This window comes from Heterodontus francisci, chromosome 5 (assembly GCF_036365525.1).
Source record: "Heterodontus francisci isolate sHetFra1 chromosome 5, sHetFra1.hap1, whole genome shotgun sequence".
Lineage (NCBI taxonomy): Eukaryota > Metazoa > Chordata > Chondrichthyes > Heterodontiformes > Heterodontidae > Heterodontus > Heterodontus francisci.
Window position 1 is genome coordinate 58316525 of NC_090375.1, and position 18142 is coordinate 58334666.

The 18142-nt window shown below is 43.1% G+C and overlaps 1 protein-coding gene across 1 annotated transcript in view; it reads right to left on the minus strand.

The window, feature by feature from the left end:
• Nucleotides 1-4392: 4392 nt before the first annotated feature.
• The window catches only part of LOC137369863 (uncharacterized), an 88969-nt gene continuing 75219 nt past the window's right edge, over nt 4393-18142 (minus strand). The window contains exons 4-9 of the mRNA XM_068031501.1: nt 16372-16457; nt 12269-12352; nt 10782-10928; nt 9240-9368; nt 6669-6791; nt 4393-4520 (exon numbers count right to left, since the gene is read on the minus strand). Of these exons, the coding sequence (XP_067887602.1) occupies nt 4506-4520; nt 6669-6791; nt 9240-9368; nt 10782-10928; nt 12269-12352; nt 16372-16457 (584 nt within the window). The 3' untranslated portion in view covers nt 4393-4505. The remainder of the gene's footprint in view (nt 4521-6668; nt 6792-9239; nt 9369-10781; nt 10929-12268; nt 12353-16371; nt 16458-18142) is intronic.

The following is an 18142-nucleotide window of genomic DNA, read 5'->3' on the forward strand; positions in this document are numbered from 1 at the left end:
ATTTCAATGCAAGGAGTTTTACTGGTAAGGCAGATGAATTGGGGCATTGATTAGCACATGGGATTATGATATTATTGCTATCACAGAGACATGGTAGAGGGAGGGACTGGACTGGCAGCTCAATATTCCAGGGTATAGAAACTTCAGGCGCAACAGGGGAGGGTATAAAAGAGGAGGTGGCATTGCACTGTTGATCAATCAGTCAATTACTGCAATAAGGAGGGATGATATCTTCGAAGGTTCCTCAAATTAGGCCATTTGGGTAGAACTTAAAAACAAAAAGGGGGCAATCACTTGGCTGGGTGTGTACTACAGGCCTCCAAACAGTCAGGAAGAGATAGAGGAGCAGATATGTAGGCAAATCTCAGAGAGGTGTAAAAATAATAGGGTAATAATAGTAGGGGATTTCAATTTTCCCAATATTAACTGGGATAGTCCTAGTGCAAAAGGCTTAAAGGGGGCAGAATTCTTAACATGCATACAGGAAAGCTTTTTGAGCCAGTACGTAGAAAGTCCTACAAGAGAAGGGGCAGTACTGGACCTAATCCTAGGGAATGAAGCTGGACAAGTGGTAGAAGTGTCAGTGGGGGAGCATTTCGGGGATAGTGACCATAACTCTAAGATTTAAGGTCGTTATGGAAAAGGACAAAGATGGACCAGAAATAGAGGTACTGAATTGGGGGAAGGCCGATTTCAATATGATAAAACAGAATCTGGCCAAAGTGGACTGGGAGCAGCTACTTCTAGGAAAGTCTACATCACATCAGTGGAAGTCATTCAAAGAGGAAATTGTGAGAGTTCAGAGCCAAAATGTACCCGTTAAGGTGAAGGGTAGGACCACCAGGACCAGGGACCCCTGGATGTCAAGCGATATAGAGGACTGGATCAGGAAAAAAAAGAGGCTTTTGGCAGATCCCAAGCGCTGAAAACAGCGGAGGCCCTAGAGGAGTATAGAAAGTGTAGGGTGGCACTTAAAAAAGTAATTAGGAGAGCGAAGAGGGGAAATGAAAAAACACTGGCGGGCAAGATAAAGGAAAATCCTAAGGCGTTTTATAAGTATATTAAGGGCAAGAGGATAGATAACCAGGGAAAGAGTAGGGCCCATTAGGGACCAACGTGGCAATCTTTGTGTGGAGCTGGAGGACATAGGTGAGGTTTTAAATGATTATTTTTCATCGGTGTTCACTATGGAGAAGGACGATGTAGGTGTAGAGATCAGGGAGGAGGATTGTGATATTCTTGAACATATTAGCATTGAAAGGGTGCAAGTATTAGCTGTTTTAGCAGGCTTCAAAATGGATAAATCCTCAGGCCCAGATGAGATGCATCACAGGCTGTTATGTGAGGCAAGGGAGGAGATAGCAGGGGCTTTGACACAAATTTTTAAATCCTCTCTGGCCACAGGAGAGTTACCAGAGGACTGGAGGACAGCAAATGCAGTACCATTATTCAAGAAAGGGAGCAGGGATAAACCAGGTAATTACAGGCCGGTGAATCTAACATCAGTGGTTGGGAAACTATTGGAAAAAATTCTGAGGGACAGGATTAATCTCCACTTGGAGAGGCAGGAATTAATCAGGGATAGTCAATATGGCTTTGTCAGAGGGAGATCGTGTCTAACTAACTTGATTGAATTTTTTGAGTCGGTGACTAGATGTGTAGATGAGGGTAAAGCAGTTGATGTAGTATACATGGATTTCAGTAAGGCTTTTGATAAGGTGCCGCATGGGAGATTGGTTAAGAAGGTAAGAGCCCATGGAATCCAGGGCAATTTGGCAAATTGGATCCAAAATTGGCTTAGTGGCAGGAGGCAGAGGGTAATGGTCGAGCGCTGTTTTCGCAATTGGAAGCCTGTGACCAGTGGTGTACCAAAGGGATCATTGCTGGGGCCCTTGCTTTTTCTAGTGTACATTAATGATTTAGACGTTAATATAGGAGGTATGATCAGTAAGTTCGGAGATGACACAAAAATTGGTGGTGTTGTAAATAGTGAGTAGGAAAGCCTTAGATTACAGGACGATATAGATGGGCTGGTAAGATGGGCGGAGCAGTGGCAAATGGAATTTAATCCTGAGAAGTGTGAGGTGATGAATTTTGGGAGGACTAACAAGCAAGGGAATATACAATGGATGGTAGAACCCTAGGAAGTACAGAGGGTCAGAGGGACCTTGGTGCGCTTGTCCATAGATCACGGAAGGCAGCAGCTCTGGTAGATAAGGTGGTTGGGAAGGCAAATGGGATACTTGCCTTAATTAGCCGAGGCATAGAATATAAGAGCAGGGAGGTTATGATGGAGCTGTATAAAATGCTAGTTAGGCCACAGCTGGAGTATTGTGTACAGTTCTGGTCACCACACTATAGGATGTGATTGCACTGGAGAGGGTGCAGAGGAGATTCACCAGGATGTTGCCTGGGCTGGAGCATTTCAGCTATGAAGAGAGACTGAAAAGGCTAGGTTTGTTTTCCTTGGAGCAGAGAAGGCTGAGGGGGACATGATTGAGGTGTACAAGATTATGAGGGGGCATTGATAGGTTAGATAGGAAAAAACTTTTTCTCTTAGCAGAGGGGTCAAGAACCAGGAGGCATAGATTTAGGGTGAGGGACAGGAGGTTTAGATTGGATTTGAGGAAAAATTTCTTCACCCAGCGTATGGTTGGAATCTGGAACACACTGCCTGAACAGGTGGTAGAGGCAGGGATCCTCACAACATTTAAGAAGTATTTAGATGAGCACTTGAAACGCCATAGCATACAAGGCTATGGGCCAAGTGCAGGAATATGGGATTAGAATAGTTGGGTGCTGGATGGCCGGCACAGACACGATGGGCCGAAGGGCCTGTTTCTGTGCTGTAAAACTCTATTCGACTAGATTTTTTTAAATTCCAGATTTATTGATTGAATTCAAATTTCACCGGATTACTAGTCCAGTGACGTTACCACCTGGCCACCGCCACCATTAAATAATAGAATTTCCACATCAAACCTATCAAAATGCATTTTTCAAAATGTTTTCAAATTATTCTGAAAATCAAAGAACCTCACAAATAGTGTTGCACAATGAAGAATGGCATTTATTGACCTCTGTACTGAGTAAAACAAATGCAGTTTTTATAAATAATCATTGCTTTCAAATTCTCAATATAAACAAAAGCACAAGAATTGTGACTATCCCCATTGTGTTTTCGTGTCTTTTTCTCTATTGATCAAAGCTCATTGATGCAAAAACTAAGCATGTAATAGCTTAAAAATAAAACATAACCTGTTTTATTAAAAAAAAATTCTGCAACCTATTTGAAAATCATTTCTAAATACAATGTTAGGATCCCTGTTAGAGCATACCCGTGTCCAGTTATAGGCAGAGACTTAAAGGATTCCATGCTGGAAAATATTTCACACTGCACTTCTCAAGATGTGACAGGTTAACAGGTGAGCATCAATCAGGTGGGAGGGTTAGCACAAGGACAAGGTACAAAACAATCAGCAAGGCAACATCACCAAAATATTGCTGACCTGGAAATGGCAGGCTCCATCCTCTGCACCACCATTGCTGGTCAACATCACCAGGATGTGCTTTTTCTCTATAGGGAATGTTCCACCTCACCCAGGTGGCCATTACTCATGGATGAACCCTGATAAGTGAATGTCTGCAGGCGATTCCACCATGGCGACAGAAAGAGGAGGAGCCTCAGAGCCTAGCTCAAACCTGCTCTAACTCAACACAAAGCAGGGTTCAAATCTGAGACCCACCTATATCTATGGCTTAACAACTCCTAGATGATCTCACAGAGCCATTGGGGGCAGCAAGTTTTGTGAGATTATTTAACTACGAAGGGCATCACAACTGAGTCTAATTCTCACTTTGGAAAGACATGCAGTATCCCTTGCAGGTCCGAGAATGAAATGGACATGGAAGGAAAAAAAGGAACCAACTTGCATTTATATAGCACCTCTCATGATCTCAGAACGTCCCAAAGTGCTTTACAGACAAAGAATTATTTCTGAAGTGTAGTAACTGTTATAATGTTAGAAATGCAGGAGCCAAATTACTCAAGACAAGGTCCTACAAATAGCAATGAGGTAATGACATGATAACCTGTTTAAGTGATGTTGGCAGGTGGATAAATATTGAACAGGATACCGGGAAGAATTCTCCTACTCTTCTTCCAATAGTGCTGTGGAATCTTTACATTCACCTGTGAGGGCAGATGGTTTAACATCTCATCCAAAAGACAATACCTCCCTCACTATTGCACCGAAGTCTCAGCCAGGATTATGTGCTCAAGTCTCTGGAGTGGGGCTTGACTCTGTGACAACCCTCATCTCTCCCCCCTTGTCTTCCCCTTGTTCTTTCAAACAAATAACAAACACACTCTGGTTTAGTTTCCATAGGCTGAGTTTATTAGTGGTATAACAGATGCAAACTTGTATGATTTACAGTTTGATTATAGTTTATAATGTTGATAATATCCAGTGATTATATATGGAAATAGATCTTCTTTTTGCAGTTTACATTGTTAATTCCTAGAGGGAATAAAAAGAGAATATTCAAACAGCTGTACTCATGATAAAGCCTGAGGCCTAACTCACCTTTACTGGTGGCCCTTGGCTGATTGTCTAATCCATGTGACTCCAGGGGGTTGATTTTGACCCTACCCACCTGGCAGCAACTGGGCAGGTAGGCAGATAAAAATCAACCGAGTGTTTTACCAGTTGATGGCTGGCCTGGATCCCTTTCTGTTCAATTTTAACCTGCTCTTCTGAGCAGGTGGCACAGACACTCAGTGGGATCATTCATTAAATATACAGATTAGTTTTAACTCTGGCCACAGTGAGGAAGCAGCTGTAAATTTCCTGCTGGTTGTGGGCCTGTCAGAAGAGGCCATTTAAGGTAAAATTTCTTACTTTCCTTTGTGGGGACAGGAGGAGGAAGACGGTCCCCCACAATGAAAGTTTAGGCCTTCCCCCTGCCCCAGACTCATTCTCGTGCACCCCACTCCCCAACACTAGTCCTACTCCATGGGCTTCTACACTTACCTGAGAGCCAGTGAGGAGCCCTTAGCTGCCTGAATTTCCACAGTTTCTTCTTGCACACTACTCACCTGGTCAGACGGGAGGCAGCTGGCATTCCAGAAGATGGTTAACATGCCTCTCAAGTTACTGTTCATTGCCCACTCACACCTGTGGAATGATAGTCCCGGGATATGAGCAACACCAGCAAGGCTTCATCTATTGCCAGACCCTAGAAAACTGAGTGGCCTGAAAGGGCATTAAGAGTCAGCCAAGTAGTGTGGCACTGGAGTCACATGTAGGCCCAGACTGGATCACGTAGCAGCTTTCTTCCTAGGGACTATTAAGTAAATCAGTTGAGTTTCGAACAACAATCCAACAGCCTTCAGCTGCTGAGCATTTCCAGCATTTCCTGTTTTTATTTCAGTTTTCCAGAATCTGCAGTATTTTTCTTTTTGTTCAGGAGATGGAATGAAATAGCCCCAGACACATCTCGCTCAAGACCCTTGCCACCAGCAGAGAAAGGAGACTTTCAACTCATCAGGATGAGTCAAACTCAATTCAGGGTCTGGAAACGAAGGGTCAGGCAAGTTTCCAAACCCACTGTACCATCCAATCAAATATCACAGAGTCAGTGTTAGGACCATTGCTTTTCTTGATATACAGTAATAGACTTGGGTATGCAGGGCAGAATTTCAAAATTTGTGGATGGCACAAAACTTGGAAGTATTGTGAATGGTGAGGAGGACAGTGGTAAACTACAAGAAGATATAGACAGGCTGGCGGAATGGGTGGACACAGGGCAGGTGAAAGTTAATGCAGAAAAATGTGACGTGATTCATTTTGGTAGAAGGAACGAGGAGAAGCAATATAAATTAAAGGATACATTTCTAAAAGGGGTGCAGGAGCAGAGGGACCTGGGGGCATATGTGTGCAAATCATTAAAGGTGGCAGGGCAGGTTGATAAAGTGTACGGGATCCTGGGATTTATAAATTGAGGCCTAGAGTAGAAAAGCAAGGAAGTTATGTATAAAACACTGCTCAGCCTCAACTGGAGTATTGTGTCCAGTTCTGGGCATCACATTTCAGGAAGGATGTGAAGGCATTAGAGACAGTGCAGAAAAAAAATCACGAGCATGGTTCCAGGAATGAGGAACTTCAATTACGTGGATAGATTGGAAAAACTGGGGCTGTACTCCTTGGAGAAGAGAAGATTAAGAGGAGATTTGATAGAGGTGTTCAAAATGATAAGCAGTCTGGACAGAGTAGATAGGGAGAAACTGTTCCCATTGGCAGCAGGATCCAGAACCAGAGGACATCGATTTAAGGTGATTGGATAAAAAAACAGCTACTTTTATGAAGAAATTTTTTTTTATGCAGCAAGAGATTAGGATCTGGAATGCACGGCCTGAGAGTGTGGTGAAGGCAGATTCAATCGAGGCCTTCAAAAGAGAATTGAATAATTATATGAAGAGGGTGAGTGGGACTAGGCGAGTTGCTCTTGCAGAGAGCCGGCACGGACATGACGGGTCGAATAGCGTGTTTCTGTACTGTAACCATTCTATGATTCTATAAACGTGTTGAGTCATTTTTTTCTGAAGACAGAGTAAATACAGAGGCAAATATAAAACAGAAATGGCAGAAAGCTGCGGAGCATCTCACCATTATAGCGTTGACAATATCATTCTTGTTGTGCCTGAGTGCTCGCACAGCTTTTCCTCTTGAGACATTTGCTTGGGCCATCACCAGCTCTATGTCTCTCGCTTCGAGTCCCGTTTCATCCAGCTGAAAAATAACAACCGCAGAACCGTTAAATGAGACAGTCCTCGTTACTCTTAGAATCTTCCTTTCTTAAGGAAGGACAAACTAAACTTGGAGGGAGTGCAACAAAGGTTCCTGGGATGAGGGGATTGTCCTAAGGGGAGACATTGAGTAGACTGGGCCTATATTCCCTGAAATTTAGAAGAATGGGGGGGTGATCTTATTGAAGAATATAAAACTTTGAAGGGACTTGATACAATAAATACTGGGATTATGTTTCCTCTGGCTTGGGAACTAGGGGTCACAGTCTCAGAATAAGAGGTTGGCCATTTAAGACACAGATGAGGAGAAATCTTTTCACTAGAAGCGTTGTAGATATTGGAAATTTTCTACCCCAGAGAGCTGTGAATGCTCAGTCAATGAAGATTATTCAAGACGGATATTGATAGATTTTTGGATACTGGGGATAATACGGGAAGGCGGAGTCGAGGTAGATGAGCAGCCAGTATTATACTGAATGGCAGAATAAGCTCAAAGGGCCGAATGGCCTACACCTGCTTATGTTGTTCATAACAAGGACACTGTTCCATATTGTGCCATCATGCATTAAGCACTAATGGTTATCTCCCAATTAGCCTGTTGGCTCAATTTGTGTCCCTTGCTCAGTAAATGTACTCGGGGTGCATGCCATCCATACTGGGCCAGTGGAGGCCCCTGTCCCTCTCTCTCACCCTCAGCACTGGGAACTCAACCAGCCCTGGAGTTCATGCCAGACAATATCGAGGAAACAGTGGAAAACTGTTGAACACTATATGGAGAAATATGAACTTTCTTTTTAAAAATTAATTCACGGGATATGGGTACCACTGCAAGCTCCTTCTTAGTTGCCCTGAGCAGATGGTGGGTGGACCTTTGAAGCCTAAACTACACAAATTAGGTTAAGAGAACTAAGTTTTCATTCACTCAAATGGGCATAATGTAAATGTTTCATAGGGAGACGCAAAAATTTATAGAAATGGTAAAGGTTGTTCAGCCCAACTATCTCTTCTCAATTAATTTCCTACTCACCTTCGCCCTGAATTCTACAAACATAGCTAATTGCGTTGACCCTACTTATACTGTCCATTTCAAAGTCCTTCCCTAGGTAACTTATCCTACAACTGTATTGCCGCTTTGGGTGAAAAGGTTCCCCCCACCCTACCCATCATAACCCTCCCCCAAAAGACTTTCCTTCTTACTCCTAGCTTCCTCATTGTTAACTTGTGTCGCTTGGAATTTGAACCGGTCTCCATGGTGACTACGTTAGAGATTAAGGTCAAGAGATAATAAAGGAATCCATTCTGTACAAAACAAATATTAGTATCCATTTTATATTAGCTCTATTGTTAAAAAAGTAAAATTTAAATGCTGAAAGTGTAGATAACAGGCCATATTTGTAGAATGTCAAGATATCTGTAAGGCTGTAGCTGTCATCATATAATTTAGCCTTGGATACTGCTAATCTTGGGGATACATCTATAAGCTTATTCTTTACTGTACACATAAATAAATAAGGTAGTTATGTTATGTCTTGAGATTGTGCTGTGGAGCTTTTTTTTTTGGAGCCTTTGGTATGTTGAGCTATTAATACCTAACCTAAAAGCTAGAATGAAGGAGGTGATGGAAAGGCCTTTTGGCGGAGCTTAAGAAGCAAGACCATTGTAATGTGAGATAAGGAGGAGAAACTGTTACGCTCAATTGGTTGTAACATACATTCTTCTGCATCAAATCATCTCTTGTAATCTCAGTGTTGACTGTGAGTATGTTTGTTCATTTAACCCTTAATAAACCTGCAAGTGTTTGACACCAAGTTTCAAACTCAATACTTGACACTCAGACACAGAACTAAAGCCTCAGTCTATATTCTTGCAAGAATACATTCCCTTCAACCACTCTAACTGGATCCTTGTTTTTAGACCTCTTTCTAATCTTGAGATTGGCTGTTAGTTTATCTCTAAATTCCATTTTCTCCCAAGGAAACATGTCCCTATCATCATTAACCTTTCTTCTCACCTTCAATTCCTGACACCCGATACTCATCTCCATACTCTCTCAAGGGCACCTCATTAATTTGTGTTGCCACTTCTTTCAGTTTTGTGCTGACTTTTTTTTACCATTTGCATCTGTGGGTTTTCAAGTTCTTTTCAGAAAGGAAAGTAAAACATGAAGCCCACTGAATGGCCATCTGTTTGTTTTCTGCCTATTTCCAACATGGTCACCTTGTGTGTCCCAGATCCCAAACTGGATGTTGAGTAGTGCCACCTCTCAAAACTATCACTGGAGCCATTCCATCCCTTTCAGTACTGGGCATAGTCAGGAAAGCGCATAGGGAAGATCAGTATACTACAAAGGAAATGCAGGATCTGGGAGCAGTGAAGGGGTCCCCAATCTCCTCTTCCCCCTTGTTCCTGAAATGCTGCAAAGGTGCTTTACCTCCTCTTCTTCACTCTCCTCCTTAATGGTGAGCGTCGGAGTCGTTTCAGGGACCAGTGTGGCGTGTTCAATGGGAACTTTGAACTTCTCAGCTGCTGCCTTGTGAGCCTGCTGGGACAGATCTTCAATCTGGAATGAAGGAACAAAGACTGCATTTCTATGGTGCCCATTACAATTGCAGGACATTCCAAAGAACTTTACTTGTGAAATGTAGTCATTGTTGTTTTGTAGGAAACACAGAAACCAATGAAGACACAGCAAGATCCCACCAACAGCAATAAAATAAATAAACAGAAGATCTGTTTTTGGTGATGTTGGTTGAGAGATAAATGTTAGCCAGGACACGAGGAGAACTCCCCAACTGTTCATCCAACAGTGCTGTGGGATACTTTGTGCCTGCCTGAGATAGCAAATGAGTCTCATCGGAAAGACAACACCTCAGACAGTGCAGCATTCCCTCAGTACTGCACTGGAGTGTCAGCCTAGATTGTGGGCTCAAGTCTCCAGTGTGGGGTTTGAACCCATAACCTCTGACTCAGAAGCAAGAGTGCTACCAACTGAACTGTGACTGGCACCTCTGAGGGGGAGCACATAGGGGGCAGAGGTTCACAGGCTGCAGCTACCCTCCCAGCACCTCAAACAGACAGCTGAGGCTTGCGTGTGGGATAGGATGAAGTGGCAGAGATTTTCTGTGCTAGCAAACTCCAAGGATGAAGCTGGCGGAGCAAGCTTTGCACCATCTTCCCCCACTGCCATACCCATTCCCTACCCAGGATTCCCAATGGCAAGCCTCAGTCAATTCTCCCTTTACAACTCTGTGTCAGGTCCTCATCCCTCACCCTGTCATTCAATTGAGCCATTTTCAATAGTTTAGCCTCAGGTAAAGACAATGAGGGACAGGTTATGCTTCAGTTGTATGGAGCGTTGGTCAGAACCCATCTGGTATATTGTGTTCAGTTTTGGACACCACCTCAGGAAGAATATATTGATTTTTTTGAGGGAACGCAGTGCAAATTCACCAGAATTAAAGCAGGGCTAAAAGGGTTCAATGACAAGGGTAGGCTGCATAAACTTGGTTTGTATTCCTTTGAGCATAGACAGTTGAGGGGTTATCTGACCACGGTGTTTAAAATGTTTAAAGAATTTGATCGAATAAATATAGAGATGCTATTTCCTCTCCCAGAACTCAGATGCAAATCTTAAAATTACAGCTGGATCAGCAAACAACTTTTCAACAGGGTATTAGAAATCTGGAATAAAAACAAAAAATGCTGGAAAAACTCAGCAGGTCTGGCAGCATCTGTGGAGAGAAGCAAAGTTAATGTCTCGGGTCAGTGAACTTTCATCAGAATTTTCGTTAGATACAGGGTAAAGCTCCCTCTACACTGCTGCAGCAAGCCCGAAATTAAGACCCACCCCCCCTCGCCCCCCACAATAAATCCAGTCCTCATGTTCTATTTAATCTTTAACAAGCTAATGTTCAGTAATGCTCAACAAGGCCCAGTCATTTATTGGTTAATATAGTTACTAAAAGACACTCACCTTTGCTTCTCCAAAGACGATGTAGATGTCAGACACCGGACTCTTGAAAACATCCGGCTTCGTTATAACAAACAGGATGTTTTTAGATTTTCTGATTGTTATCCTCGTCACACCATGTACCTGGCGCAGCCCCAACTTGGACATAGCCTGGGATGGGGGGAGGGGGGGTGGGGGGGAAGAGAGAGACAGAAAGACAATGAGAGAGAGATAGTGAGAGAGTGTGTGAGAGAAAGAGAGTGAGGGGGAGAGATAAACAGACAGCAAGAGGAGGAGATTGTAAGTGATAGTGGGAGACAGAGAGAGGAAGGAGAGAGTGTTGGATTGAGTTAGATGGAGATGTGATCGAGGGGAAGAGGAAGAGAGAGAAAGAAAGAAATGGAGTGAAAGGGAAGTGAGGTGGAGGGAAAGATGTAGTGATAGAGACAAGGGGCATGGAGAAAAGGGGGATAGAACAGGACAAAAAGGTGAGAAAGAAGGTGAGATAGAGAAGGAGAGATCAAAAGGGAGGGAACAGATAGAAACAGAGAGATATATAAAAGGAGTGAGCAAGAGAATGAGAGAAAGAGAGAGAAACAGTTTGAGAAAAACAGGGAGACAGAGAGCGATAGACAGAAAGATGGGGAGAGATAGACAGTGAGGGAGACAGGATCAGAGACAGAAGAAAGTGAGAGGGAAAGACAGAGAGTGAGAATATTTGTTACTACTCATTTTAAAATCCATGTGGAAGAATACTGGCTGTTGAGTTTGTCAAAGGTTGGATAACCTTCTCTCCTGAGACGCGAGGGTTTATATTAGGTGTGGAAAATGAATGGGCGGGTTCAGCAGTCACTGAATGTGGAAACCAACACAAAACGTGGCTCTCCCATTGAATCACAGAGCTCCCTGAATCACTTTGTGTCTCCAGAATCATTTATTCCCAGGAATAAACAGTCTTATTGACTGTTACCCAGTACATTGGATTTGGTTGGGGACTCGGTTGGTGTCTGTTTATCGTGATGTGTGATGTTCTTGGTGTGAAGGCAGGGGTGTGTACTTGTTGAACCACTGTTCACAGTTTCATACAACTGAGTAGCTTGCTAGACTACTTCAGAGGGCTGTTAAGAATTAATCATGTTGGTGGGGCATGGGAGTCGTATATAGGCTAGATCGTCAGGGCAGCTTTCCTTCCTTAAAGAATATTAGTGAACCGGTTGAGTGTACGCAACAATCTGACATCTTCATGGCCACTTTAAATGATAGCAGCTTTTTAATTTCTATGAATTTAAACTGCCTTTGGGAGGTATGAGCTCACATTCTCTGGATTTTTGGTCCAGTAATATAACTACGATACGACCGTATCCACATTGTGTTATTGCATTATTTCTGTCTGTATTTTTGACAATGTGTGTATGCATGTGTCTTGTAGATACATGTGAGCGCACATCGGTGTATTTCTGTGTGTGTACATGTCTATGTGCTCACGAGTCTACGTGTAAATTATGACTCACCTTTCGTGCCTTCTTTTCACTCCGGCTCTGCTTAGCTTTGCTGACAGACTCATCACCAATCCCAACTGCTTGAGCCAACTGTGACTGCAGTGATTTATTTTTTTTTTAAAAAGAGAAACTTGTAGTTAATATACATAAACATCCGAGTGAATTGTTGACCTCATTAATGAGACAAAAAATATTGCAGAATGGAAAACAATGTACTGTCCAAGTGTCAAGCATCAAACATTGTGTCAGGTACTGCATGAGATAGATCCAGAGGAAAGCTCCCTCTACATTCTCCATCAAGCACTTCCTGTTCAGGTACAGCAGGATTAGATAGAGTAAAACTTCCTTTACACTGTCTAATAAAACATTCCCAGGTCAGGTACAGTACTGAAATAAAAACAACAAGTGCTGGAAATACCCAGCAGGTCTGGCAGCATCTGTGGTGAGAGAAGCAGAGTGAACGTTTTCAGGTCAGTGACTTTTCATCAGAACAGTTCTGATGAAGGGTCACTGCCCTGAAACGTTAACTTTGCTTCTCTCTCCACAGATGCTGCCAGACCTGCTGGGTATTTCCAGCACTTGTTGTTTTTATTTCAGATTTCCAGATTCTGCAGTACTTTGCTTTTATTACAGGAAAGTACTGATTAGATACAGAGTACAACTCCCTCTACCGTGACCAGTGTACACTCACAGTTCAGATACAACATCTTACATTTATATAGCATCTTTAATGTAGTAAAACATCCCATAATGTACAACCGGATAAAAATTGATACCAAACCAAAGGAGGAGACATTAGAACAGGTGACAAAAGCTTAGTCAAAGAGTTAGGTTCTGAGGATCGTCTTAAAGGAAGAGAGAAATGTGGGGAGGAAATTCCAGAGGTCCAGATGACTGAAGGCCCAGCCACCAATGGTGGGGTGGAGAGAGTGGAGGACACATAAGAGGTCAGAGTTGAAGAAATTCAGAATTCTAGGAGTACTGTAGGTCTTCAGGAGATTAGAGAGATTTTTGGGGGGGGGGGGGGAGGGAGGGGATGAAGCTATGGAGGGATTTGAATACAAGGATAGGAATTTTAAAAATTGGTTGGCTATGAGCCAATATAAGACGTGCATAGTGGTGATGGGTAAGCAGAACTTGATTCAGGTTAAGATACGAGCAGCACAGTTTTGGATGAGCTCAAGTATATAGAGGGTGGAAAATGGGAGGCTGACTGGGAGTGCATTGAAATAGATAACTCTGGAGGTGACTAAAGCATGGATGAGGAGTTCAGCAGCAGATTAGCTAAGGGAGAAGCAAAGATGGCGATATTACATATGTGGAAGTAAGTGGTCCTTGTGATGGAGAGGATATGGGGTCGGAAGTCCAGCTCAGGATTAAATACGACACCAAGGCTGCTAACAGTCTGACTCAGTCTAAGACAGTGACTAGGAAGGAAAGTTTAGCAGCTGGCGAGGGAACAGATTTTGTGACAGGGATCAAAGACAGTGGCTTCGATCTTTCCAATATTGAATTGGAAGAAATTGCGGCTCAGCCAATTGTATGTCAGACATAGAGGCAGTGGAGTGTTTGAGAGAGGTGATGGACTCTACTACTTAAGAAAGATGAAAGGGGGAAAACAGGGAATTATAGACCAGTTGCCGGGATATTGCTCGAGCCTATCATTAAGGATAGAGTGATGAACACCTTGAAAAATTTCAACTGATCAGGGACAGCCAGCATGGAATTGTAAAGGGTAGGTTATGCCTGACGAACCTAACTAAAGAGGTAACTAAAGTAGTGGACAGGTAATAACTATGGATGTTACTTATATGGACTTTCAGGAGGCATTTGATAAAGTCCCTCATAACAGACTGTTAGCTAAAGTTGGAGCTCATGGAATTGAGGGCAAATTATTGATCTGGTTAGGACATTGGTTGAGCATAAGGAGACACAGAGTAGGGATAATGGGCAAGTACTTTAACTGGCAGGATGTGACTAGTGGTGTCCTGCAAGGATCTGTGTTGAGGCCTCAACTAATCACTGTATTCATTAACAACTAAGATAATGAGATAAAAAGCAACATATCCAAATTTGCCAATGACACAAAAATAGGCGGCATTATAGATGTAAGCTTAAAATTACAAAGAGATATTGATAGAGTGAATGGGCAAAATTGTGATAAATGGATTTCAATGTAGGCAAATGTGAGGCCATTCACTTTGGTCCTAAAAGGATAGAACAGGATGCTTCTTAAATGGTGAAAAGCTAGAAACATTGGAGGTCCAAAAGACGTGGGGGTTCCAGGAACACAGATCATTAAAATCTCACGAACTTGTACAGAAAATAATAAAATAAAAAGGCTAATGGAATGCTGGCCTTTATATCTAGAGGACTTGAATATAAAAGTGCAGAAGTCAAGGAGAAACTGGTTCCACTGGCAGGAGGGTCAGTAATTAGATACAGATTTAAGACAATTGGCAAAGGAACCAGTGGGGAGATGAATAGAAATTTTTTTATGCAGCTAGGTATGATGATCTGGAATAGACTGCCTGAAAAGGTGGTGGAAGCAGATTCAATATTAACTTTCAAGGGGAACTGGAGTAGAAAAGGAAACATTTGCAGGAATACTGGGGTGGGGGGGGGGGGGGGGAAAGAGATAAAACAGGCGAGTGGGACTGATTGGGTAGCTCTTTCCAAGAGCTGGCAGAGACATGGTTGGCTGAATGGCCTCCTTCTGTGCTATATGATTGGATGAATGCTCTCCGCCATGTTAACCTGTCTCAAGATACAAAATCTCCATGTCAGGTTTGGAACAATGCAAACCAAATTAATATTTATAGCACTCAATGGAAAAGAGTCACAACTAGCATTAAAAAGTTCAATACAAGCCCTTAATTGGTGTTTAACATTGATTGCCAAAGAACACCAGAACATTAGTTCAAATAAAATTGTTTTTTCACAGGACAGAAAATTCAGAATACTGGGAGAAGTTTCTTTGTGTTCTCCATCTGCTTCAATTGCTAACTTCCATAACTATCTGTGGAAAATATGCTGTAAGACTGTCAATTTAGTGCAATTATAAATGAGTTCTGGACATTATGCACTGTAAGCCCACTGGCAACTAGGTTGCGACTTCTAAAATCTAGGGTCCTTACAGCCAGCAGAGTGAGGGGATCAATTTGGGTTGGATTTGAATTCAAATCTCAAAGGTCAAACGACTGTATCTGATCATATCAGACAGTGTTTCCTTTTCAAAATGTACAGCAGTAGATTGTCAAGCTTACCTCAAAGGAGGTTGGTGCACAAAATGGCTGCTCCCAGGATGCTTCTATGCAGCAGCTCTAATGGCTGAGGGATAAAACTTATCAGGAGTGGAACCCAGTCTATGAATCAACATCCTTGGGGTTATCATTGACCAGAAACTGAACTGGAGTAGCCATATAAATACCGCGATGACAAGAGCAGGTCAGAGGCTAGGAATCCTGCGGCGAGTAACTCATCTCCTGACTCCCCAAAGCCTGAGCACCATCTACAAGGCACAAGTCAGGAATGTGATGGAATACTCTCCACTTGCCTCGATGGGTGCAGCAACAACACTGAAGAAGCTCGACACTATCCAGGACAAAGCAGCCCGCTTGATTGGCACCCCATCCACAAACGTTCACTCCCTCCACCACCGACGCACAGTGGCAGCAGCGTGTACCATCTACAAGATGCACTGCAGCAATGCACCAAGGCTCTTTAGATAGCACCTTCCAAACCCGCGACCTCTACCAACTAGAAGGACAAGGGCAGCAAATACATGGGAACACCACCACCTGCAAGTTCCCCTTCAAGTCACACACCATCCTGACTTGGAACTAGAGTGCCGTTCCTTCACTGTCGCTGGGTCAAAATCCTGGTATCCCTTCCTAACAGCACTGTGGGTGTACCTACCCCACATGGACTGCAGCGGTTCAAGAAGGCAGCTCATCACCACCTTCTCAAGGGCAATTAGGGATGGGCAATAAATGCTGGCCTGGCCAGCGACGCCCACATCCTATAAATGAATTTTTTAAAATTCCAATCATGTTCTGGTGTAGAACCCTCATACTGTCGACAGCTTGGGCCATTCAGAAAAAACTTTCACAAACCTGTTCCTGTCCAGCTATCGGACTCGAGACCTCAGGCTCCTCGAGTTCAGGTACCGAATCATCGCTGTCTGATTCATTGCAAGATCCTGGTAACACAAAGCAGCAGCATCAGTGAGACAGAGTCACTTAGGCAAATAGAAAATATACTTGAAAAAAAGGCAACTTTAAATGAGAAGTACAATCCACTGACTTGCCCCAGAATAGGATATATTTTGACATTTATCAGTGCTTCATTCAATCTGCGTTGCAGTGTTCTGCAGCCAAGAGCTAATGGTTAGAGTAAGACAGGGAGTGACCATTTTCTTTAGCACTGCTCCTGCTGTGACATCATAAAAGGTCTTCTCCAGTGACATCAAAGCTTTTCTCTTTATCTGCCTGAATCCCATTTCCCAGCTCTTTTTCTGTACTCTAATATATTACTGCTTCATGTGTTTAATTGATTCCCTCTTCAATATCCAGACAAGATGCATCTAATTAGCTCTTGAACCAGGCATTTCTAGAGGGAGAAGGGAAAACAGGAACAGCAGTATACCATTCAACCCTTTGAGACCATTATACCATTCAAACAGATCGTACCTCAACTCTACTTACCCACCTTTGCTCCATATCTCCAGATACTCTGAACCAGCAAACATCTATCGATCTCAGTCTCGAGGGATATGGAGAGTGTCTTAAAAGGAGGAAAGGTAGGTAGGGAGGTAGAGAAGTTTAGGAATGGAATTCCAGTGCAAAGGGCCTTGGAGGCTGAAGACAGAGCCACCAATGGCAGAGCAATTAAAATCGGGGATGATCAAGAGGCCAGAATTAGAGGAGTGCAGATATCTCAGAGGGTTGTCGGGCTGGTGGAGATTACAGAGATAGGAAGGCGCAAGGCCCCGGAGGAATTTGAAAACAAGGAGAATTTTAAAAGTGAGGTGTTGTTTAACCAGGAGCCAATGTAGGTCAGGGGTAATGGGTGAACGGCTTCTGTTAGGACACAGGTAGCAGAGTTTTGGATCATCTCCAGTTTAAAGAGGGTAGAATATGGGAGGCCAGCCAGGAATGCATTGGAATAATCAAATCAAGAGATAACAAACACATGGATGAGGGTTTCAGCAACAGATGAGCTTAGGTAGGGGCAGAGTCAGGCGATATTACGGAGATAGAAATAGGCGGTCTTAGTGATGCTGCAGATATGTGGTCAGAAGCTCATCTCAGAGTCAATTATGACAGTGGTTCTCAAACTGGGATCTACGGATACCTTGGGATCCGTAGAGACTTTGCAAGGGAACCACAAATTAATCTCTCAGGAGAGAGATAAACACAAGGGGTAAAATGGGAAAGAATAAAGGCAAACCGCCCATTTTGTACAAATAAGCAGTAGTTAGTGTTAATCCTGCATGAATGGCAAATAAGGTGTTCATCCCTGAAGTTTCTGACTGCTTGGCCTTTTTCACAGTGATGTGCACCTCTGTTACCATGGTTTTCAGCAGTAAGTCTTGAATTTGCTTTCAGCAAGAGGGAGGGGAGGTGTGAGGCCAGGTACTTCTGTGATACTCGGGTGCATTCAATTTCGACTCATGTATTGAGCAAGTGCTATTATAACACTGCCTGGCCTGTTGAGTACAAAGAACAAAGAACAGTACAGCACAGGAACAGGCCATTCGGCCCTCCAAGCCTGCGCCGATCTTGATGCCTGCCTAAACTAAAACCTTCTGCACTTCCGGGGACCGTATCCCTCTATTCCCATCCTATTCATGTATTTGTCAAGATGCCTCTTAAACATCACTAT